Raw genomic sequence first — 26,965 nt, forward strand, 5'->3', positions numbered from 1 at the left:
CAACAATACTACAGCGAGAATAGAAGTTACGCCTTCTTTCTTTGCGTGAACGTTTGGGCGGCGTTATGCAAATCTTCCGAGATCGTGACGTAGGTATGTGGGGGTGTGTTAGAACGAGCCGTTTTAGGTAGGTGTGGCTGACTCTTAACTTTTATAAAGAATATCTCTTTGGATTTGAGACTTTAGTGTTTGCAACTTTACAGATCTTCTTTATGCACCAAGAGCTTGTAACACTCCAAAGAGAAAGGAAAAATTGAAATCGCATCATATGACCCCTTTAAACAGCAGCATAAACAACAACAACAATAATAATAATACATTAATAATGGGTCTTGAAAAGACAAGCAGAAAATTGAATAAATTCTATGTAAATAGAAATCATTAACTGTCCCATTGCATTGAATGCAACAAAAATACAAAAGAACATGAGAATGCATAAGAATTTTTAAATGTGTTATTTTACACAGAAATTCATTCTGCTCATATTTTTTATGAATAAAGCCCACTATGGCCAGACTCACCCAGCTGAGTGATGTTGTACTGGGTCACATTACGTGGGAAGGTAAGGGGTCCTGTGAAGATGGGGACGGGAACCTTACGGTAGTAGAGATTGAATCCTTCCTGCTGGCCCATCTTAGTAGAAGGCTCCCATGTGGCCTGAACCACTGTCGAATTAATCACCTTCATGAACAAGGCTGGTGGTGCAGGGACTGTAGGCAATGCAAACACAAAGGTTTAGGTGTAATGCATTTCATCAGCAAGAGAAAACACAACAGGTGGTAACTTTACCCTGATGACCTTGAATGAAAGACTATGCTGTGTCAAAAACACCTCTGAGGGAAATGCTTCATTGTTAAGAAGTTTCAAGAGGGAGAATGTTTTTAGTTGATTACTGCCAGCACAATTAACAACTGAAAATAACTGGGAATTATACAATTATGCAATAAAAGAAGCTTGTGTTTGCATGATTGTTGAAATATGTTTTATACCTTCTCCCAGAGTGCTCTCCACAGCCGTCTCAGAGGCCTTGCTGGCTCCGCGGGATGTGTAAGCCTTCACATAGAAGCTGTAGCGGGTGGAAGGCTCCAGATCTCCGATTACCTGCTGCAGGGTCATTTTACTCACAGCCTCCTGGTACTCCATCTCCACTGGGTCTGAGAGTAAAGTGTGAAGGTTGAAAGAAGGAAAGAGAGAGACCATGAGAGCCCATCATTAACCCTCTGGGGTCTGAGGGTGTTTTGGGGCCCTGGAAAAGTTTTGACATGCTGACATTTGTGTTTTTTCGCGTATCCGCGTTTGTCGACCCCAAAGGGTTAAACACCAAAAAATGGTATGAGAGAGATTAACAAATGGAGAAAAATGGAGCAGGAGAGCGAAAGCATTGGCATGAGAGCCATATGGATATTAAGGATTAACCACAACAATTGCCCAACTCTTAATGTCGACAACTCTCTTAGTCACATTTATGGCTGCAGTAAATGTTATATTTCTTCATTATTTATTCATGCCAAACTGCTGTAAGTGATCATATACATTATAAATAGCTCAGAATCCAAAATATATCTCACAGCGCTGTAGGGCAGTGAGGCTTCCAGCTGATGAAAGATGCGACAGACAGATCAGAAATCTAAATTGCAGTGGCTAATAGTCATACTAACACCACAGTAAGAGTGTGAGAGAGAAAAGAAAAAGCGCAGCAGAGGACACTTAAGAGCACTTCAGAATAGGTCTTAGATAAGCTGTTCAGAAGTATTTGCTCTAGCATAGAAAAACATCAACATGCAATTTTAAAGCTGCACAGGAGAGAGGGACTGATATCTGAATACACATCCATCCTCATGCTGAGCTTTCAGGAAAAGGCTTCAGGCTTCTCCCTTACCTTTGCCACCAAGTATGTTTAGATGTTTGATTTTATTTGGACTAAAACAGCAATTTGTCTTTTAAAATGTCACATATTTACTTCAGGGTTTTGTGAATTCGGACTAACAAACATAAATAATGCCATTGTAGCTCAGCTGTTAATCAGACTACAATTGGCCTTGGCCTTGTGCTCTCGCTCTGAAAGACAGGGGCGATGCGTGACATGCATTTCATCCTTTAAATATTAGATTGCACATTGTGTCATGTATACTCTGACAGAGAGATGAAGACTGTTGCCTGACTACGCAAAAAAACAGCTTTAGCTCCATTATAACGGCATACATAAACATGTCTCTTTCTGTCAAGCGGCATAGATTAAAATTTCCACCACAGCTGATGGCAACAGGAAAAAAGCAGTGACTTGCTATCGACTCTAAATCTCAATGATTTCCATAATGAGAGAGCCCGGAGTGAAGATTGAATAAAATATGAATTCCATAACGTTTGTGGAAATCTACATTTACACTTACAATTAAATAAAGTATTGATTTACTGAGGAGTGTTTTATATTCAATGCTGAAGTAGAGCTGATTTTGATTTGATGTGTGTGATTAGGTTCATAAGCAGTTGTCCTACCAGCAGTCTTGCGGATATGCAGCACATATCCAATTATGTCCTGAGTGTTTTGGGTGGGCTCGTTCCAGGACACCTGAATGGAGGTTGGAGAAAGGACTTCTGCACGTACCCCTGTGGGCACACCCGGCAAGCCGTCAGCCCACAGCACGGTCAGACGGGCACTGGCCTGTGTGGAGCCAGCACTGTTCTCTGCAATGCACTGATATATGGCCTCATCATCCTGGGTTACTCCAGAGATGGTCAGAGTACTAGGAGAAGAGAAGAGAGAGTTATCAGCTGATATTAATTGTACATGCTTATTTCCCCAATTTTTTTACATTTAGATCACTTTTATCATCATCTAACACTCACATAAAGTTAACTTTTAAAAACACTAATAGTTTAATAGCACGGTTCAATACAATTTAGCAAATCTCAAAATGAATATCCATTTTAATATTGTGATGCACTTTTATAATTTAAAATGTTATACACTAAAACATTTTAGTTTACACTATACACTAGCGGTATACACTAAAATAATTTAGATTTAAGTGTTTTATTATATTTAGACAATTATATACACTAAAATATTTTAAAGTTTTTAGACAAAAAAAGTATACACCAAAATATTTTATTATATAATTTTATTAATTATTATTATCATTTATAAATAATGATTAATTAATTAATTTTTATTAATTGATTATTTTTTATTAATTTAGACAAAGTAGTTAAAGCTGCAATCCATAACTTTTTTTGGTTTAAAGTGATCTGAAATCAATATTTGAGCAAGTACATAACCAGCCAGTGTTCAAAACCATCGCCTTACTTTAGCCCGATTCACAACGGTTAGCTTATAATAATGTTTTCTAATTTGAGTGGTACGGGTAGGTTTTCGCGGGAAATTCGAGCATGGCACTGCGTCATTACGTCACGTCTGTAAACATAAAGAAGTCGTCTCGGCTAGAAGGCTATCGCATGTGAGGATCCTGCAGGTGGCGGATCGTTTATAGCCTTTTCTCACAGCAGCCAGAATAATTAAATGTATCATTTTGATGGCGGATTGTAATCCATAAAGGATTATGTGTTTATGAAACACATGTGAATGAAATTAAATTATATTCCAGTTATAAATGTGCTTCTGATTACAGATAGCCTGGGATTACAAAGATTTGTATTTTAAAGAAAACCAGTTCGAAGGGAGCATAATTTGCTTTTTGGGATAAAAGAATTTCTTAATATGAAATTCGAGTGGTATGACGAGATTAGACTGTACATAAATTGAAATCTACTCGCTTATACACACTTTACTCATAGTCACGCAATGCTGATGTTGTTAACATTAATCATTTGAGAATAATATATATATTATTATAACAATAATAATAATTTGAACGGTTTGATGTGATATGAGGTAACCGATCTTTAGATTTAATCACCATTGGTAGCGAGATTTATGGTAATGCTTTTTTCCTCAGTTGGTCAGAACAAACGTGGCAGACTTGTTACTTACTTGTTCAGATGGCAATATACGGTGAAAATTCTTATTTGGGTCATATTCCAAGACGTAGGCTAGAATCTGTGATTGTGAAGTACAGTAAATATCCACACCGGTGCGCTGACTGACTGCCACACATACTCTTCAGAACATTAGATTCATCTGCCACGCAAACTAGATAATTCCGCACACAGCTGCAATTCCAGGTTTTCAAACAGAGATGGCGACAAAGAGGCAAAACTTACGGACTGCAGCTTTAAGTTTTAATATCAGCCATAACATAACAGCTTCTGTATCTGCCAGATTTTAAATATTGGTGCATTCCTAGCAGAAAGTCCTCCATAATAGGTCTCACCAAAGTGCACTGACATGAGTGTCTAACCTTGTTCCCAGCGTAAATGATGCAACTGGCATGAATAAAGCAGAGGTAAAAAACAAACCATAAGCACCCACCATCTCTGGGTGCTCATTAACATGAAGCAAACCCAACCATCTGTCAAACTCCTCCCTCCTGAATCCTCCTCTTCACTTTCTATTCTTTCTCACTACTCCTTATTTATCCACTCTCATTCTTTCAGAGTTTTTTTTTAACACCTTCTTCCTTTGTGCTCCCCTTCATTGCTGGGGGATACGGTGATGGTGGGAAGGGGGAGCATTATTAGTGCTGAATATATAATCAGGTGTTTTTTTCTCCCTTAATCCCGAGGCCCTGAAAAAAAATGAATTTTTACCACTTAAAGGGGCATGATATGGAAATGAGAGCCCTCTGCCTACTGCGACTCTTTCTTTCCAAGCTCCACCTTCTTTTTTATGATATATTTGCATGCGGCTTGTGTTCTCAGACAAATGGTAGGAGTGTTATGATATTGCCGTGATATTATTCAGAGTGAATGGGAACATATAAGGGTGTTCAGTGTATGCATTCATTCATTTTAAAACCCTGCAGCCTACAAGCAAGTTTTTTTTTTTTTTTTTTACAAACTAGTTAGTCCCAGAGATTATGGTCTTTTCTTTTATATTCTTCATGTCTCACCACCAGCCTAAAGCAACCTGCCACATCTTTATCTCTCTTACATGTACACACACCCCCACACCCGTCTGAATTGGCGATACCTGGTGTTGCAATCAGAATGTTTCAAGAGGTCACTTTCGCTCAGTTGGTTAGGATGAACCTTCACCCAAACAGTGAAATCAATCACAATCTCTAGAAAACAACCAAAGAGACATCTTCAACTAGGCTTTTTGTACTTAAAACCAAGGGCTTTTCAGCACTTACACTTCTGCTCTGTTATGGAAATTTGATATGGTAGTGCTACTTATTAGCATATTACACTCTCCCTTGGCTTAATCCCTTCTGCTTGTATTATCATCCATTGTAAGTTGCTTTGGATAAAAAAGTCTGCTAAATGAATACATGTAAATGCTAATTAGGAAGGCAGAGAACAATATGTACTCTCCTCTGCCAAACTGCATTTCTAAACCACGTGCACCAGCTTGAAAGTCTTACATATTACATGTTAATGTATGGTGTGTTTAAACCACCTGTAAAACATGCTAACAGAGCTCAGCCAGAGGAATTCACTGATTGTTGATGTGAATGAGCAGGGCTGGTTGGCAGCTTCAGACCACTTCCACTTGTTTTGTACAACCCCCACACTCAAATAGAGCTGCCAATAAAAATCCAGCTGTTTTTGAAATTCCAAACCAGCATGACATGCCTTCACAACATACCCATAAACCTTGGGCTCTATGGACCAAACGGTCAGGCAAGTTTCATAATGTCATCCCTGCTCTCTGAGGAACAGTGTGACAAACATTAGTCTCCCTACAATCATCTAAGCAGCACAGTCAGTGTCAGTTAGGCTCACTAAGCCCCAAAACATAAATGACTTTTTTGACTCCAAGACCTCCCATTTTCCACAACAACGTTCAAAGGCCCCATGACTTTTCCAGTTGTTTGTGATTCACTGGATAAGGATTAAGGATAAAATATTTTTTACTAACAATTTCTACCCGATAAAATATTTAAGAGCTTGGCATAACTAGAAACATGCATATTCATTATAAAAATACTGATGGAGTTAAAGAATAAGATTTTATTTTCAGGACAATGGGAACCGCAGTCCTTCAAAGAACAGTTGTTGAGGGGGTGAATTATTAATGCTTGTTTATTTAATAGCTCATTTGAATGCTTTTTCTGTCTTATTTTAAATCATTTAAAGTCACTTTGGAAGTTTCCTGAGGCCCACACAAATGTAAGCTTGATTTTACATGTTCAGAAATGTGTCGGAGCGCATTTTGAAAGCAAATAGGGTCAATCTGAATTTAGGAAATGCAACATTATAATGTACAGTATGAAATAATGGACAATCAGTTTAATACTTACAAAAGATTACAATTAACAGTATTATTCAATTATTAGTGGTTTTAAAGATTTACTTTATGTGAGCATTAAATGATGGCAAAGGCATTTTGAAATGCAAAAATAGAGCAAATGAGCATGCAGAATTAAATATCCAATACTGGCTGATACCAATAAATTTGAAAAACATTGTGCATTCCGATTTGCAACTTAGGCCTATCTGCTTACTACAAAAGTGCTTTATTGTTGTTCAGAATACTGATGTTTGAAGAGGAAAAGCACACACAGTGTGCTGGGACCAACTGCACCCTCTCTATCTGTCTATACATTCCAGCTTCTCCTCAGATTGACAGAGATCATCCTGAGACAGGAGGGCTGCTATTCAAGTGCACTGAGAGCATGTTTGCACAGTCGTCACAGAGCAGTGCCTCTTGAATGGGGTGGTCACCCTTATTCACAGTCGTCTAGAGGAGAGAGAGAGATGGAAAGACGAGAAAGGGGTGGGAAAGGGGAGTGTTAGGTAGGGTAGAGGCATATGAAGCAGGGGAGCTTAGCTGTCTCGCCACTCAGTGAAAGCCTGGTGGAAATGACTGATTGCAGGAGAGGTCAGAGGTCAAGGCCAGAGCTCGCTCCAAAAAAGAAAAAAAGAGGGAGGAAATGAGTGTACTGTTCTTGTCTGCTCAGCTGCACAACATGGTGAACACTGTCCACATAGTTCTTTCAAAAGATAAGGATAAAAAACACCTTTTAAAAAAGTCTCTGCATGGTCATTTGCATATGTTTTTTATTATTATTATTATTTAACTTAGAAGACAGTAGAGATTGGAAACATAGACGGACAGAAAAAAGGCCAGATTCAAATCTGCATTTATGAGCATGTGCCTCACCCACTGCACCATGTCTCCAAGTACATGGTCATTTTGCATTTCAGCAATAAAAAAAACATGATGGACCAAACTTGAAACCAGGACAAAAAAGCCCCTCAATGAATAAAACCGATATCAAACAAACTCAGCTATAATACACATTCACACATGCATGTATGCGCTGTATGTGAAATGCAGACATAATATATAACCACCTTCAAAGTCCTTCTAAGAGCTGGCCGGTGCTGTGTGATTTGACTGCGGTTCACTGTGGCATTTTGATTACTGCTGTAATAATGTTTTATGTTTATGGAGCAGGCAGTGACCCCACCCTCTGCTCCTGCAGCTACTGAACCGCATGACCTCCGCTCTGACTGCAGCACTCTAACACATGTCTGCAAAACTACAGAGAGCACACTCACGTTTGACAGTGATTTGACTGATTCAGTATTAAATAATGCTATAATATCATGAAATCCGAATCTTGTAGATTACATTATTGTGGTGTGATTTAGGGATGCACCAATATTATAATTCAAATACCGATACTGTCCAATAGTTGTTATGGCCAATAACAAATAAATAGCTGATTATAAGAAAACTAAAGCACACTAAAAATTTATTCTCTCATTCTTGTTCACAAATACTCACAACTCTGCTTTTGTTATATGTGCACAGCAACTAAATCCAACATACTCTTACAGGGAAAGTGCTTTTCAAAAGCTTGTGTCCTTTAAGATAGTGCTAGATTTTGGCAAAAGTCATCTAAACCTTAAAATATCATTAAATAAAAAAAAATGTAATACACACACACACACACACACACACACACAATCAGCTGATAACTGATATGGTGCTGATATGCTGTACATTGTTCAGAATTCTATATTGTATATTGAATAAGAAATAAATAGCTAATATAATGTCAATTAATATTATGGATGCAACAATGTTAAATGTCATGTTATGGCCAATAACTGATAAATGGCCAATGTTCTTTTTTTTACTGTCTTGTCTAAATAAATAACTAAAACACTGAAAAGTAAAATCACTTTACATTTTATAAGTTAATTTAGGCATGCCAGCAATACAGTATATAGTACAGTATGTGTATGACCAAAAGCTGACACATGCATAAATGTACAGTCTGTAGGTTGCCTGTTGGCAGGCAGAGAATCCCCCAACCCATATAGATAAACACACACAACTACCATTATATTGGCTGCTTAACATGCTTTTCATATTTCCACTCTGAAAAAAAATTCTGTTAAGTAAAATAGATGACGTACACACAAGAGCTGACGATAAGACACCATTAAGGTGAATTGTGTAATTGTTTTACGTTACGCTCTCTTATCCCAGTGCAGAGCAACAATCGCACAGATTTATTCAGGAGAGGTGTGTTATTACCTTTCAGATTTATGATATTCCAGTGGTGGATAATGTAACAAGCAAAAGAATCCCACAGAGTGTCATTTTTGTGAAGAAGCAACCAGAACCATATGTACAGTAGACATGTTCCTGTAGCTTATACAGCAGTGCCAGCAACACCAAGATCGTGGGTTTAATTCCCAGGGCATGAACTTATAAAATGAATACTTTCAATGTAAGACATGATAACGAAAATTTTAATAATCATTCGAATTCTATGAGAATAGAGACTTTCACACCACAGCTATAATGATAGTGACACAGAGAAACTATATCGTCAGAATCATTTTCAGAGTGCTTTTTTTCCCCAGCTGACGAATGACAAAAACATTGACAGCCAATCAGGATCCACCCAACTTTAAAGAGCTTTAGCATTTAAAGCGGCAGACGACAAAATGGCAGTGTACGTTTATAATAAACAGAACATTATAGTCTGTTGGTGTGTAGATGTTAATATATGTATCATTACAGTTATCATTCTTGGTGTGAAAGGGACTTTAGAATCACTCACAACAACCCCTATGCAACCACACATCATCGCACAAAATCATGGCAAGAGCAACACTCAAAAAAATTATTATCATTACTCATTGATAAAACGAGTTTTACAATTTAGTTTGGTGATGCAAGAGATGCAAGTAGAAATTACACACTAAAATGTAAAATAAGATTATACAATTGGTGTGTAATCCTTTAAAAATACACAGAACTGATGCTGTGTGTCGACACATATATAAGAGGAACAGACTCACTCTCTGCTCACTGCTCTACTTTATGAGTCAATTAGCTAATGGTGCTGCTCAGACGCAGAGATTTCAACTGCGCTCTCTCTGTCTACCTGCTTCTTTTCACTCCAGTCAGACGATGCCTGTCCCAGCCTTCTTGTCTTTCCCAATTGATTTCTTCTAGCAATGAAAACCATCTCTCTATCGTTGCTGTTATAAATTTTAACCTCAATGAAATTGATTTTCTCTCACGTCGTAAACATGCTCTTTAACCACAACAAAATCCCAGGCAATAAAACATTTATAGCGATAGACAAGGAATCACGTTTCATTTCCAAAGACATGATCATAACCAAAACAGCGGAGGTGGGTGGAATAATAGCATAGATAAACAGATAGCCGAGTGTCTTTCATAGCAGACACAACACGTCCTTGATCAGAGGAATGCGGGACAAAGTGTCCTACTGACCTCGACAAGTGGCATCCTAAAATGGTTATCGTAACACTGTAGCTAGAAAAGGACAACCAGCAACTTAAAAATGTCCTTCAATGACACAAACAGCAACCGCCTTCACTAAAGCCTTCTGTAAGGTGACTCCAAATGTAATAAATTACATTGTGCAAATGAGGAACTCTGGAATCGATGGACAGCAGCATATGTGACCCTGGAGCACAAAACCAGTCTTAAGTCGCTGGGGTATATTTGTAGCAATAGCCAAGAATAAATTGTATGGGTCAAAATTATCAAATTTTTTTTTAATGCCAAAAATCATTAGGATATTAAACAAAGATCATGTTCCATGAAGATATTTTCTAAATTTCCTACCGTAAATATATTAAAACTTAATTTTTGATTGGTAATATGCATTGCTAAGGACTTCATTCGGATAACTTTAAAGACAATTTTAACATACGCTCCAATGCTCCTTATTGATGTCTTTTCTTAGGTAAATAACATTACATGACTATTCACAAGCTGTTTTATTTCCGTATAAATGCTTGGAAATAATATTTAACGTTTTCAAGTCTATTCATTATTTGTAGTGCACCAGCCACCCAATAATTGCAATAAGCATGTTTTGTTACTTTTTATATAACACAAATCGTAGCTTATAGGTTGTCAATTTTATCACGAAATACAAAAAATACATTTGTTTTTCCGTTCTTTTCGTGTTCAGTTCAAGTGACACATGAATCAATCTTCTATTTTTCTATTAGTTCCAGCACGAGATAAACATGAATGAATATCAGAAGACATGTTGAAAAAAATCAGAACAACTTAAACGAATGTCTCATGTAGACTAATCGGTCGATCAATCAGTGTTTCGAAAATCGTCAATAAAACAGCATGTGAATAGTCGTAACCAGTGTTGGGCAGTAACGCGTTACAAGTAACGCGTTACTGTAATGCAGTTACTTTTGACAGTAACTAATACTGTAACGCATTACTTTTTAAATAAATTAACTCCGTTACCGTTACCATATGGTGCGTTGTCCGTTACTTTTTTAAATTAATTAATTTTGGCTGAAGTGTAGCCTACAGCCTAACCTGTTTACAGCAGCGACGCATTGTAGGATTGGTGGATGCCAACCACTGTAAACACGAAGACGCACTGTGGGCGTGTTTCCGTTTATTCAAGTATGTGCGGCAGTCATGGCGAGTCAAGGCGAGAGCAAGACGAGTTTCTCAAAGTGGAAATATGCTCATTATTTCACTTTAGTTGAGCATAAAGACAAAAACCTTTTAGTCAAATGTAAGCTGTGTCTTTCTGGTTCGAAGGTCCTATCTACTGCGATAAACAGCAACTCCAATCTGTCGAAGCACCTCCAGAAAGTACATGCCTCGACGAAGCTAGAAGCTAACCCGGTGTCGGTGGACACACTCGAAGTGAGTCAAGCCCCTCCAGCCAAACAACAGCGACTAGATTTTAACCGGACTGTTAGCCAGGGTCAGGGACAGATCAACAAAGCTATTGCACGGTATGTTGTTGAAAACATGCAGCCTGTCTCTACTGTGGAGTCTAACTAGCACAACACTGGTCGTAACACAAAAACGCCAACAATATAACTTTGCCAACATTGTTTTATTATTTTCATAAATCAGTCAGTTAACCGCCACAGACCTTTTTTTTGTGAGTAGATTTTCACATTGATTAACTTTATTCACGCAACATATCACAACTTTCTTAATCTCGTAATTTTGACTTTATTCTAAAAACATTATGGCACTAAAATGCTGCAATATTTACAAAATTACTTAATGCAAACACACTCTTGGCACAGCCGCCCAAAACGCAAAAAGACAGAAAGAAAGGGAAAAAAAAAAACTACTCACTCAGTTTAGTTGTAATTAATTTAATTCTCCGGGCCTTTCTTTTGGCAAATTCATCTACAATGTCCTTGGTGTTTAATTTAAGGCTTCGTGTATTCTCAATGGAAAGAATGGCTACTTTCGACAGTCTTTCGATAAGAGAATTAAAATGATATAAAGAGAATTAAAACGGTGCAGGTGTCACTGAAGCTATGTGATACAGTTGTTATACAGTCTTTTCAACTAGCTAGCTACCAATCTCAAACAGGTTTTTTTTTTTTTTTTTTTTAATTATTAAATATTATTTTATTTGGCCATGGCAATGCAGCATTTGCACGTAGGTTTAAAAAATGACACAGTTCTACAACAGCAATATAACAAATGCACACAAGAACTTACCGAGCCCTGCACATGATATGCAGACAATATATTTATTTATTTAGGCCAGGAATTAAGAATTCGCTCCCTCGTTTTAATTAAATGGTCGCCCTCGACGGACCCCCAATCAGCCCGGGCCCATATGCATGTGCATACCCTGCATACCCAGACGCTACGCCCCTGAGTTGACCAAAACTAAAACTGAAATAAAAATAAATAAATAAAAAAGACAAAAGCACATAACAAAATGACTAAAACAAAAAGTACAAAAATAAAAATCAATTCAAAATATTAATAAATATTCATAATATAAACAGAGTACATAAATACATATTAGTACATAAATAACACTGGTCTTTTCCAGCTCACCTGTTGTTGTTCCTGAGTTTGACATGGCCATCGGGCTCTAAGATTTGTCCATTTTTCAGCCAGGTGATCTGTGGGACCGGCTCACCCTGGGCCAAGCAAGTGAAGATGGCAGTGGTGCCCACCGGGCGAGCAATGGACTGAGGGGGCTGCACAAACTCTGCAGGCGCTGTAGACAGATACAGAGGAAGAGAAAGCAAAGAGGTAATGAGGACTCCATTATTGGCAATACAAAACAAGAGATCATTAAATAAAAAGGCTTGAAATTTCTGTAACCTCTGTATCTGTTGGAAAATGTCTCAGTATATTCACTTGGTGACTGCACTAATATTCCCATTTTCACCCAGTTCCATTTCCATATGTCACGTATATGTTATTAATGGCAATAGAAGTATTTGAAGAAGAAAACAACAGTGCACACAATGCTGAGAGTGGGTGGGAGATTGTCTCCGTGGCTTTGGCTTTATCACATTTATAATGAAGGTATTGTGACAGCAGTGGGTGGTAACAAGAATGAACTTCGAGAAAGCGTCAGATTAACTCGATTAGAGTAGGGCAAAAACAGATTTCACAGGCCCAGAAGAGGAAACTGACAATCCATAAATGACACAGTGTGAAAATTAAAACAGATTAAGTGCAGCAGAACAGATGTGGGGGGCTAGGAAGGGATACTTGGACCGCGCACCTCTTTGAGCCCCCACAGAGCCTTCTGCTGCCCCAAACCTCGACAGATACCCTCCTCCTCCTCCTCACTCACCACGTGGCAATACTGCCAACAGTCATTCCAATAGTCATTTACTGCTTAATTAGGAAACATTTAATCTGGGAATGATTAGCAACCATTTGCTCATTTGTATCCATTTTAATTACCATCACACCTTTCATATTCATTCAGGGTGCAATGGCTTTAATTATTAAAGTCCTTTAATCGGCAAGTGTTGATCCTGATCTCAGTCTCTCTCCTTGATTTTCAGTGTTACCAGCTTCTCTCAATAAATAAATGATAAGAGGTTCTAACCGCTCTCAGAGGTCTATCCAGTGCATCTCATAGCCCTGCAAATTAGTGCTCTCTTTTTTCTTCTCCATCCCCGAGTGCACGAGAGAGAGAGAGAGTGGGGGATGGGTTGAGGCAGTGAGTATTGATGTACCACTGTGATATATCATCTGAGACACCCCTTCCTTCTTTTCTTATCTTCCCCTTTCTCTCATTTATTTCCCTCCTGGGATTTTGTTTTTTCCTTCTTACTATAAATTTTTTTGCATTACATTTTTTTAAAAACACATCTCTTTCTCTCTCACCCTCTATCTCTTTAAGGTAAATGAAGAATATTACAGTGAGCAAAAGGCTGCTTCACCATCTGGCTACTAAGATCATATCAATTCTCAGCTACACCTACAGCGTTGCTCCCGCTATCATGGTTTACAGCAGTTGAGATTCAGTCACTAACTTCAAAAGCACTTCCAGTGTGATCATTTGGTTGTTGTATGTAGTGTTACTTAGGAGTAATTAACGACAAGTAGTGATGCTACTAAGCGCTGTGTTTATATGTATATACAGTGGGGCAAAAAAGTATTTAGTCAGCCACCAATTGTGCAAGTTCTCCCACTTAAAAAGATGAGAGAGGCCTGTAATTTTCATCATAGGTATACCTCAACTATGAGAGACAAAATGAGAAAAAAAAATCCAGAAAATCACATTGTAGGATTTTTAAAGAATTAATTGGTAAATTCCTCGGTAAAATAAGTATTTGGTCACCTACAAACAAGCAAGATTTCTGGCTCTCACAGACCTGTAACTTCTTCTTTAAGAGGCTCCTCTGCGTGTATAAAAATGTGTGTGTGTACTTGCCTTGGCAACTAATTGAAATAAACTGAAGTACTAAAATTACTAACACTAAAACTAAAATAAAGCTATATAGAAATATTAAAAACTAAGAAAATTACAAAAAGCACAACAAAACTACTAGAACTAAAACAAACAAAAAAGACTATAAAAGTATGTAAATGACACGAAAAAAATGCTTTGCAATCTCTCTTGTAGTGTTGGTCAATATGATACTTTTTAGTGAATTAGTTTGGTTCAGAAAAAAAATTCACAGATTTTTTTTTTTCATTTTATTAATTTGTTTATGTGATCTCTTTCAAAGCAAATATGTTTAGATACAGCTGTTCAACACAAAGTGTTGTAGTGTAACTAAAACTGTACTTTGACTAATTTTAAAGTTATTAAAAGTTTTGGGATGTGTGTTTCGAAGAAAGAGTCACCTTGCACAACCAGGCGTCCCTGAGCAGTTCTGCGCACACGGGTTCCTGGCTTGTTGGCCGCGCAGACGTAAACACCAGAATGCTGAACTCTAACATCAGAGATCATCAGGTTTCCTGTTCCTAGTACCTGGATACCCTCAACTCCTATTGGCCGACCATCTGAAAGAGAGTTGAAGGCATAGTGTTGACAAAGACAGACAAAAAGACAAGAGAAAAGAGGCCATAAAGATAATTTCAAAGTGAATTAAAGAGATCAGTAGAGGGAATTAAAAAAAACATTGGAGAGAAGATAGAATCATATGATTATCCAGCCATAAAATAATTTCCTGCCCCAGAGGAACTAAAAATAAATTTAACAGGTCAACAGAAGCATGTGATGAGCCTCAGAATTTAACAGCACTGGTTAAATGTGAATAATTATGGAGCACAAAGCACCATCCATCGTTTTGCCTGGGGCGAGAAACATCTTAAGAGACATGAAGAGTCATAGACAATGAGAGAAAAAAACAACTCTCATATATATATATAAAAAAAATGTCCACAGATAAAGCAAGGGTACAGGAAGGGGGGGCTTTAGACATACGAGATGACCTATGAACACCAGTGACACAGGATATACCATGTTACCATGGACAACTCCTATACATGTGTAGAACACACACACACTTTCTATGAGCACTGAATCACTTCAGCTACTATAACCCATATCAGTCTAGATGATCTCACTCACTACAGCTGTAGTTGGACACTCAGTGAGAAAAAGTGCTAATAAAAATGAACAATCCCACTAATTACATCTTTCATTCATATCACTGGCCTCTCAGCTCTCTTAATAAGTTTGGTTAAAAATTAGATTATAGACACAGTGTTAGATACTGCGGCAGGGTACAGTTCACATATCACCAGATTTAATTGACTGGCATCTGTTGTGAGTAGCACAAACATTTCCACTTTTCATTCAGCAGCTGTTTGGAGTTTCTCAATCTGGTTTCACACAGTTAATGATAGACATTCATCTGTCTTTAGAGATACACGCTTTTAGCCTTTCATGAGTTAATTAACATGTTCAATGAAATATAACAGAGACACTGACATAAGTGTGTGTGTATATGTGTGTGTGTATATTAGGGCTGCAACTAACGATTATTTTGATAATCGATTAGTTGGTCGATTATTTTTCCGATTAATCGGATTAAAAACAAACAATTTCCTTTTTTTATTTTATTGACAAAAACACACTATTCCACATTCTGCCCAATGTCCTTAAAACAAACGTTCCAACTGAATGCTATGAAAACATACAGTGCTTAACAATTTATTAGCCCCCCTGCCATAATAAAGAGAAAACACATTTTAGGAATTTTAGGAATCTGTCAAAAAATTGTTTAAATCAAAAAAATGTTATTGTCATGTATTTATAACTAAACTTTTATTTATTCACATAACAAAAATGGCCTCCTATGCCCTTCATTGCTTGCGTTCTTGATGGCATTGTTTAAGTACTTTTTGACTGTAATTGGGTATCTGAAAAAAAAAACACTATAAAGCTCTCTGCCTTTCTTTCATAGATAACAGCAATAATTATATTATAGTAGGGCTGCACGATAAATACTGTTACTAAAGAGCTTATGCATATTGGAGGACTAACCCATACAGAAAGCTAAAAAATGATTTTGGTAATCACCAGTACTGTTAGTTTAGAGCAGCAGTGGCACAAACCATAATTTGTTAAAAACCTTACATAAATTAGTTTTAATAAATGTGTTAAGCATTGTATATGGTGAATATAGTTTAAATCTCTGCATTAAAAACTAAAATAATAATAAAGAATAAAATCACAAACTCAGTGGTAACCAATAGGTAAGAGCAATGTTCTGCAGGAACACACGTTCACTTGACCACAGTCACGTCATAGCCCGATTCGGATGGTAATTGTTTCTCATATGGACGTCTGTAAAAATAAATTTACTTATCACCTCAGTGATAAAACTCATGGATTCCGAATAGGGCTTACTGTCATGTCTTTATCCTGTTAAAGGCGGTTTTGAAGCGTCTGATATTTATATTCAGACAATTACACGCTGTTATCCCCTTACAGTTCCTACTCTCATAAAATATGCGCAATGCATGTTGACCTTTAAACCTTAAATTTAACTTTCAACAACAGATATTTCAGCACAATAAATGTTTTTGCGCCGATTATTAATTGTCTCTGTTTTCCGTCTGTCTGACGCGCGTGCACGCGCCCGCCGCGCTGGCGCTCATTCAGTAAAGATTAAAATTTAACACAGACTGTCAGGACGGACCTTTATGCAAAAATGGAAATGCTCGCGTGAATTTGTGACATTTATACATAAGGATATGACCGTTAACTGAAAGTTTTTTTAGCTTAAAGCTTAAAATAAAGAATTCTCATGTTTTGGGCAGCTTGGATCACGTAACTCTCCTGCAGCATCTCATTCTGTTTCCTCCACTATTTTTAGATGCATTTTGTCCATAGAAATAAGTAATTCAGTGCTTTAATTTGACGCGACCGGCTGAAGTTGGACAAGTATGTAAACTCCGTTGGACGTGAACTGTGGGCAGACCCGATTAATCGATAATGAGAATCGTTGTCGATGATTTTCATAATCGATAATAATTAAATTGAATGTGATCTAGGATATTTTTACAGGGTATACCAATTGTAAAAACTGTATATCCCTAGCTTAGGTTGGTCAAACTGATTTTTGGAACATGATAAATGGTTTTTGCAGGTCTTTGAGGTCAAAAGGCCCTCCACTTAGCCAAAAAAAATTGTCCATTTGATGGTTTCCAGCTGGAAACCAGTGCTGTGAAAAGTTTTGCCCTCTTTCAAAATCAATATCGATACTGAAATATTATTTAGACAGTACAGTATGAGTAAAAGCTATTTATTTAAATAATATATTTAAATAACTTTATTGAATAATAACAATGAATAACAGTGAAATATTTTATTCATCACAAATACCTACAGAAATGGGAGACATTTATCCTAAAAATTGCGAGAATTTTATATATATATATATATATATATATATGCCATCACTGGCTAATCTATTACCCCTAGACAGCATGTTTATACCATGTTTTACTGGCCAGGCCTTTCAAAATAATGTGTGTGCTTACAGGTAGGTGTGAATCAGCATGCATGCTTGGATGTATGCATTTGAGCAAAGTGAACTCAGGAAAAGCCCTGGCTCCTAAATAAGATGACATAAATGCAGAATGGCATTAATCACTAACTGTTGGAGATCTATCACATTCAATACTAAGCTTAGCCATGATTTGCTCTCGTTGTAATCTAATCCAGCAAAATCCCATTGTGTTAGCAGTTAATTCCAGCAACATTGCGGAAGGTAATATCCACAATCTGGTTAGCAGCCGTTACAGGAAGAGACCATCATTTACATTCTTAATGGGAGAATCACATTAGATAATAGCTGGGAGGAAAAAAGAAATAGTTGATAACGGATAATTATACAAGTGTGGGAGTCACCGTGAAATCTTGCTTGAGAGAAAGCGGTTGGCATGGGTCGGAGAGTAAATGTAAGGAGGATATGTTAACCTTTAAATACATAAATATGGTGCGAATTGGTTATTTAAACACAAAGAGAAAATGGTACAGGCCTAAAGATAAGATGATCCAGAAGACAAATCTTTTTCCTCATTTTAATGCAGAGACACACACATACACACACACACACACACACACACACACAAATGAAGATATAAACATGTTCCAACACAAAAATGACATCACTCCACGTACAACACCACCTTAGAAGTAAAGATGAGACACTCTTTTTTTATCTCCATTAATCCTTATCAAGATAAGGCAGACAGATGTGGCAAAGAGTGTTCAATGACCAAAATTGTCCGAAACCATTTTCAAGCGTGTGGCTTCAGAACTCTGAGCACGCTTAAAAATAAAGAACTATTTTTCACACAGAACCCAATCTCACTGCACAGTATCAGCCAATTTGATCTGTGAAATCCATGTCTTAGCAGGAAGGATGACAGAGTTTCCTTCACCATTCCAAACCATTTGGCTTCAGTAGATTGGAGTGTAAATTACTTTAATACAACAGCCAGCTTTTTTAAATAGGGTCATATCATCAAAATCTGAATTTTATAGATCTTTTGAACTAAACAAGATTGATGTACTATGCCAATGATGTAGAGTAGCATTCAAAGGTTTTGGGTTGGTAAGATTTCTGTGATGTTTTTGAAAGAAGCTCTCCAAGCTGAATTTATTTGATCAAAAATATGGTACTGTTAAATATTATTACAATTTAAAATATATGTTTCCTATTTCAATATATTTTAAAATACAAATTATTCCTGTAATCTGAATGATTTTTTTTTTTTCATTTTAAAGTTGAATTTTCAGCAGCCATTACTCCAATGTTCAGTGTCACATGATTCTTCAGAAATCTTTCTAATATGTTTGATTTGGTGCTCAAGTACCATTTGTTATTTTTATGAATGTTGAAAACAGTTGTGGTGCTTCATATTTTTGTAGAAAACATGATACATTTTTTTTCAAGATTCTTGGGTGAATGGAGAGTTCTTGCTGAACTTTTGATATATTTTAATTTACAATTTTCAAGCGACAGCTGAAAACTCATCTCTTTTGACGCTACTTTACTTCATCCTAAATTTAAAAAAAAATTGTCTTTCTCTTTATTTATTCCTTCCTTTTCTAGCTTGTACTTATTTGAACAATACCTGAAACTTGGTATTATGAGCACTTACTGTGTCTATTTGCCTCTTTAAGAAGAATCGCTTTATGTATTCCCCAATTGTAAGTCTCTTTGGATAAAAGTGTCAAAATGACTAAATGTAAATGTGTGTAAATGTAAAAACACAGTTATTGCATTGCCTTCCTTCTGATCCCAACATTAGGAAAGAGTGGATTTTTAATGAAGACCCAGACTGCGTCAATAAGAACTTGGTCCTTTGTTCACTTCATTTTACAGCGGATTCGTTTACAAACAAAGCACAATTCGACGCAGGATTTCCAGAAAGACTGAAACTAAGAGACGATGCTGTGCCGAATATATTGGATCCGACAGTAATGTCACACCACACAAGTGTGAGTAACTGTTTTATTACGTGGTCACTATTGCTTTGTCTGTTATTACGGATCGTTTGATATGTACTTATGCGTTTTTAACCTAAATCACATCAGCGTCCATCTATGAAGGATGTAGGCTTTCAAACACACACAACTGTAACTGTTAGCCAATCATAGCAGTGGCCGTTTACTTCCGAGTCTACAATCCACCACGGCCTATTCAGATGGAGCGTTCCGCTGAGGGGAGTCAAAACAGGACAGAAAATAGCCTATTACTTCTAAATTATGATGTTTTTTAATGTAAAAATCTTGGTAACATTATAAGTGGACCTCAGAAAACAGTACAAAATAATAAAAAAAGCCAGTTCATGATCCCTTTAATGCTACACATAAGCACCCATTGTAGTATCAGCTCACTCAGTTCTGAGAACTGAGTGAGTCCTCACTGCCGTCACACACAGGACCTTTTGTGACCCCTAAAGACTTTCTGAGCCAGGAAGTGTAATTATAGTCTCCGGCCTCCACCTGTCAGGCCCTGGCAATAACACAGGACAATTTAATTGAACAAGCTGCCTTTTAATCAAGCTACTTGCACTTCCTGTGGCGACAAGAGCATGAGCCCATGTCACACATACAGTGTTATGTGTCACCCGGTTGTAAAGCATTTTTGTTACTTGACATTATTTGAAAAGAGACTATATAATAATAATAAATATCAATATATATCCATTATATATATCCTGTGGCACACTTTACTTCATCCTAAATTTAAAAAAAAATTGTCTTTCTCTTTATTTATTCCTTCCTTTTCTAGCTTGTACTTATTTGAACAATACCTGAAACTTGGTATTATGAGCACTTACTGTGTCTATTTGCCTCTTTAAGAAGAATCGCTTTATGTATTCCCCAATTGTAAGTCTCTTTGGATAAAAGTGTCAAAATGACTAAATGTAAATGTGTGTAAATGTAAAAACACAGTTATTGCATTGCCTTCCTTCTGATCCCAACATTAGGAAAGAGTGGATTTTTAATGAAGACCCAGACTGCGTCAATAAGAACTTGGTCCTTTGTTCACTTCATTTTACAGCGGATTCGTTTACAAACAAAGCACAATTCGACGCAGGATTTCCAGAAAGACTGAAACTAAGAGACGATGCTTTGCCGAATATATTGGATCCGACAGTAATGTCACACCACACAAGTGTGAGTAACTGTTTTATTACGTGGTCACTATTGCTTTGTCTGTTATTACGGATCGTTTGATATGTACTTATGCGTTTTTAACCTAAATCACATCAGCGTCCATCTATGAAGGATGTAGGCTTTCAAACACACACAACTGTAACTGTTAGCCAATCATAGCAGTGGCCGTTTACTTCCGAGTCTACAATCCACCACGGCCTATTCAGATGGAGCGTTCCGCTGAGGGGAGTCAAAACAGGACAGAAAATAGCCTATTACTTCTAAATTATGATGTTTTTTAATGTAAAAATCTTGGTAACATTATAAGTGGACCTCAGAAAACAGTACAAAATAATAAAAAAGGCAGTTCATGACCCCTTTAACTAATATCATAAGTGGACTTTAGGGAGAAAAATAAGATGGTAAATAATTTAGGATATGACTCTTTTATGAGAAGGTTTTCCAGACAAGATCCATCGGCTCATTTCTTCTCATCTCTGTCCTCCATCATGTTACATTACCTTGCTGGAGAAGATTTTCCCTTTTCTCTTTTTCAGTTGATTGGGTATTTTATAGTCAGTATGCAGAGGAGAGCATATTAAAGCTCTCTGCAGCAAAAATCTCCTGCTGGGTTTTGCTCTGAGAACCACTCAAGGCAATTTAGAGAGCAACTTCAATGAGTCTTACCCAGTCTACTCCACGAAACGATTGGGCGAGGGTAACCCGTGGCAACACACTCCAAGATGGCAGTCTGGTGAACTGTGAGGGTGAGGTTTTCAGGGCCCACTAGGATCATGGGTTCTTTGTAAACAGATGACTGGGAGCCTTCAGGAAGGAAGAGGTAAAGCAAGTTACAGAAAGAAAAGGATATGGAAAGACTCAAGAAATCAGAGAAGAATTTTTGAGTATACCTGAGACTGTGAGCTGCGCTCCTGTGCTGTGTTTGACTCCAGCACTGTTGTGGGCAACACAGCAGTACATCCCGCTGTCCTCAGGGCGAACACCCGTTATCTGCAGCACGCCCGTGGGCAACAGAGTATACCTGCACAGAAAAGACAAACATAGACAGGCCCACAGTGAGAGGGAGACATGTATATTTGCCAATAACACTGGGTATATCCTTTCAAATATCATTGTGTGTAAGAGTATTTACGGTAGTACCTGTCATCAGAGGTATCCACGGGTCGCCCATCTCTTTCCCAGCTGATGACTGGCTCAGGCAGGCCATGGATTTGGCACTGAAATCGCCCAGCACCTCCCAGCTCTGCACGAACTGAACGTGGCTGCACATGAAAATCTGCCATTGCTGAAGACAAAAGAGACCGAGAAAGACAGATTACTTTAACCCTTCATACACATATTAAGGTCGTCCACGTAACTGCAATTCAAAATGCCACCATCTGAACACTTAAAAAGAACAATATGCAAACCTTCACAGAAAGCAGATTTTCCAAAGTAATGAAGTAGGACAAAAAATTTTTTATTTGGGGCGGTCAATGTCTCACCACTTCATAACGGATCTTTTCTCTTCCTAAACTTCCCAAAATAGAGTGATAGAGTACACATAGCGCTGGTCCAGACAATTAACAACTGAAGTGTCAATACAAGATCTGATGTGCTCTGATCTACTCATATATTCAGAAATACAATGATGATCTGATGCTGCAGCAAGAATGACAACACTATGCAATATGTGTGTTTGGCAGGTCTTTGAAAATTCCTGTTAAGTGCATGTTCAAGCATACAATATAAATCTCCAATGCCAATTTCATCAAGCTTAATGGACTGCTTTTGGAGAACACACTACCGTTCAAAAATGTGGGGTCAGCAAAATACTTTTATTCAGAAAGGATGCATTAAATTGATCAAAATGTGACAGTAAAGACATTGTTACTAAAGATCTCTATTTTTTTTAAAAATGCTGTTCCTTTGAAATTTCTATTAAGCAAAGAATCCTATAAACAATTATTATGGTTTCCACAAAAATTATTAAGCAACTGTTTTCAAACACTGATAATATTAAGAAATGTTTCTTTGCACCAAATCAAGCATATAAAAGCGATTTCTAACAGATCATGTAACATTGAAGACTGGAGTAATAGCTGATAAAAATTCAGCTTTGGAATTACAAGACTAAATGCCATTTTAAAAAATATTTAAAGAGAAAAGTTATTTTCAACCATAATAATATTTCACAATATTACTGTTTTACTGTGTATTTGATCAAATAAATGCAGCCTTGGTCAGCATAAGGGACTTCTTTCAAAAACATTTTAAAAATCTTACCAAACCCAAACTTTTGAATGATAGTATACTGTATATACTTGGCATCCCAAGTTTAAATTAGGGTTTAAACACCTTGATTGAACCCCTTAGTCTGCCCTGTTATTACCTCGGTCCACTCAGTCCCTGCATCCACTTTGAGGTCATCTAATAAAGTCCCATGCGTATAAAAACATGGGAACACTACATTACCCATCAGTAAAAAACAAAAAACACACCCCAACCAGCCAACAAAAAATAAATGTACAATATGATATTCTTTCACAAACGCATAGTCAGAACACAATTCTACACAGTTTACTAATTTCATAACCAATCATTAATTCTTTCACAGCTTTGGGGTCTTACTTTCATAGCTCAGAGGCATGAAATCAAACAAAAGTGTGCATCTGCATCTGTTCTTGGCTACTGTGTGCCATAGAAAATGTGTGAGCATTTGAAAGAGAGCAAGCAGGTGGATTGTTATTTCAGCAGTCAGATACCACTCAATAAAAGTCCATCTATCTTGCAGGAGAAGAAAAGACAGAAGCAACCAGCTACAGTACAATGACCAGGATTTGGAACCTTCCAGATCCGTATAAGGGAGTGATTTTCCAAAGCCTCTCATTGGGCTGTGACTCACATAGCGTGTCCCGCAGGAGCTCATACTGAGAGAGGGCTGGAGATGAGGGGAGGAGCTGGAAACACAAACACAATTAGCGCGAGGTCTGTCTCTCCCACAGCCAACCACCGTCCTCAAGACAAGTGCTCTTATTTAAATGTTGAACGTAATTAACTTGAACCAAGCGGGACCGTTCGGAACACTCTTAGCATAACAAGAGGGCCGGGCCCCTCCTGCGTCCTCTCTCACTTACCCCTCTGTGTTCTTTTTGTGTCCTACTGATATACTTGTTCCAGCTAATCTAGCATCATCGAGCTCAGAAGGATCTCCGGGTGGTGCTTGGCAGCTTAAACTCACACAGTGGTGCTTCTGTAACTGGTCGTTTTGTTTCGTGCGAGTCAAATGCTGCAGGCAGAAGTGAGGGGGAAAAAAGCATTCTCAGAGAAGGAAGGGAAAAAGGGCTCCCAGAAAGGCATCTTTTCAAGGCTTTCACACATATCTCATTGATTGCCTCTGCAGGAGATGTGACACACAGAAAGGAAGGCATAAATCGAATGAATTTCTCTGTATCTGTCTCCACTATTTATATATATAATATAATATATAAGAAATGAAATGTTTTAGACACATTTGTTTTTTGCTTTATCTCTCCACTGTGATTTCAATCAACTTTCCCACAAATGTGTCTAAAACATTTCATTTCTTATTTACTGTGTCTATAACTTCTAATTTTTTAACATCATCATATCTAGGTCAATGACACTCTTTTTGATGCAGAAATTGCACGCTTCACAAAAAGACATCCTTCTATTTAATCACAGTTAAATAATACAGCAATCTACCTGAAATAAAACACAATGCAATATTCCTCTTTTTTACAACCCTGCTAGAAAAACCAAGCCAATTTAAGTTGGTCAAACTTGTGTTTGAAACGTGGTTTATTGCTGGCCCAATTGGTCTGCCAAACCTAATCAAATTCACCAAGTTTGTGCATTACCTCAGTCAGGCCCAGCCAGCTGGTAGTACACTTGGTCAACCATCTAAACCAGCTAAAAGCAAAAAAAAAAACATGTAAAAGCAACTACCATGCCACATTAAAGTCACGTCAAAACAGAAGTAGCAACATATCCTTTCTTCCATATTGTGACATACATCAGAGTGAAACAGATTATAAAGAGAGAAAAACTTGGTTCTATCCATTGGTTGTTGATTGGATGGAAGCAGATCTAAATGACTGGATACATCTGGCATCCAGAGACTGGAAGATTGAGATATAAACAGGTCAAAACTAATGAATAAAATCATTAACATGCATTTGTTCAGTGTTTAAAATGATGTTCTTGCCCAAACCTGCTTCATTACTGTAAGCCTAGAATAATAATTTGTAATATGAGCGGCTGGAATGGATTTGACATTTCAGATTTACGTAATTTGTATTCACATCATGTTTCATATAACATTTTTCAAATATATGCAATGAAAGTCTTCTTACTATCACAGGCAAACACAAGTATAAGACAAACTATCATATTCTTCTGTGCAAAATACCATAAAAGATAAAATAATAATAATAAATAATAATAATAATAAAACAACTTTGCAATTTCATGTTTCAACCACAGATGGTGATAGACAAGCCAAACTGGCATAAAGAGGGTTTTCCCCCCACTCTATACCTTATTAGTTTGTCTGTTCCCAGGAATCAAACCAATGGCCTCGCCATTGCTAATGCCGCTGCTCTATTAAATACAGGAACAACTGCAGAACAAATTCCCCAGCTACAAGTGCAAATTCCTGAAGGCGAGTTATGAGTATTCATTTCTGTTTTGTATTTGAGGCATCAGAGTGGTTAGTTTCTACTGTGAAGAATGTTTCCTTATGTTTTATCATGTCTTCTGCTTTGAGCTTTTAGCTTCTCATTAGCAAGCATCCCTGCGTCGCTTCAGACCCAGCACCCTTCCTCATTCTGGCACTGGCACATCACTCAACTTCACATGCAAACACAAACAGTCAGGGATGAGAGTGTAGTGGCTGAACCAGAGGGGTTACTGGAGCATACTGTATCTCTCTGTGAACTCCTCCTCCCTCTCCGTCCTTCTGTTCTCCTGCACTTGGTCTCTCTCTCCTTGTTTTCATCTCTTTGTCTATTGGTAGTGTTTCAGCATCACTGCTTCTGGGCTGTGCCCTAATGAGAAATGTGCCATTTCCTGACGTGCTCCGACCTCTCTTCTCCAAGGATGCACAGCGAGCAGCAGATTAAATTTTAAACAAACATTCCTCAATGGCTCAACCACTGAGGCATTCTGGTGCTAGAACAAAGCAAGCAAAAGTATTAAAATCTCAGATTTATTTTATTGTCGTACATCTCTTGCATAAATATTTTATTTACTTTGATACCTGACTGCTCCTCTTATATTTTTGTGTGAATTATGTTAAAAACAGTAATGGAAACTTTTCCCTGGAAGTTCAAAAAAGGCTGTCACACACACACACACACACACACACCTATATGGTATATCTGACAGAGAGACTACAATATGAATGCTGGACCCCCTCCAATGATCTGTCCTTTATAACTGAAGATGGGGGCTGAGTTCCACAGAGGGTCCAGCTGTAGCCATGGAGCATCTGCCATTAAAACACAACCACTCTGAGCACCAGGGCTTGGTTTCTAATCAACAAAGCCCTGTCTAGAGCATGTTACCACCGCAGCTGTATACTCTTGAGACAATTAGCAGAATAACCATCACTACTGGTGACCTGCAGCCTCCCCCAAACATTCATGGTCAAATTGCGGCCTAGAGACACCTGTTAAAACATACATACACCCTGTGACCAAGATCCTATTTTCAAATGCCATCTTCCCAGTTTCAACTTTTACATATACATAAGATAAGTACATAAAATTAGCATTTTTGACCCATAATGCAAAGCATTTTATTAGCATTTTCTCTGCTTTCAATAGACTTTGATATAACTGGAGTCTCATGTGAGTGTTTAAACATTGTTCAAAAGGTACTATTTAAACACATGCTATGTTAAAAAAACAATTTTAACTGAGGGAAAATTACTGTGTGCACCTGTGAGGTCAACATGAAATTACATTTCCAACCGGGTT

The 26,965-nt window shown here is 37.5% G+C and overlaps 1 protein-coding gene across 2 annotated transcripts in view; it reads right to left on the reverse strand.

Annotated features, from left to right (window-relative positions):
- The window catches only part of LOC107755062 (immunoglobulin superfamily DCC subclass member 3-like), an 82,945-nt gene that overhangs the window by 2,763 nt on the left and 53,217 nt on the right, over positions 1 to 26,965 (reverse strand). For both annotated transcript variants that reach the window (XM_016571716.1, XM_016571715.1), the window contains exons 3-10: positions 22,125 to 22,269; positions 21,875 to 22,005; positions 21,651 to 21,788; positions 14,681 to 14,839; positions 12,419 to 12,584; positions 2,497 to 2,744; positions 990 to 1,154; positions 522 to 710 (exon numbers count right to left, since the gene is read on the reverse strand). In XM_016571716.1, the coding sequence (XP_016427202.1) occupies positions 522 to 710; positions 990 to 1,154; positions 2,497 to 2,744; positions 12,419 to 12,584; positions 14,681 to 14,839; positions 21,651 to 21,788; positions 21,875 to 22,005; positions 22,125 to 22,269 (1,341 nt within the window). The remainder of the gene's footprint in view (positions 1 to 521; positions 711 to 989; positions 1,155 to 2,496; positions 2,745 to 12,418; positions 12,585 to 14,680; positions 14,840 to 21,650; positions 21,789 to 21,874; positions 22,006 to 22,124; positions 22,270 to 26,965) is intronic.

The sequence above is a fragment of the Sinocyclocheilus rhinocerous genome, unplaced genomic scaffold (assembly GCF_001515625.1).
Source record: "Sinocyclocheilus rhinocerous isolate Xijiao unplaced genomic scaffold, SAMN03320098_v1.1 scaffold591, whole genome shotgun sequence".
Lineage (NCBI taxonomy): Eukaryota > Metazoa > Chordata > Actinopteri > Cypriniformes > Cyprinidae > Sinocyclocheilus > Sinocyclocheilus rhinocerous.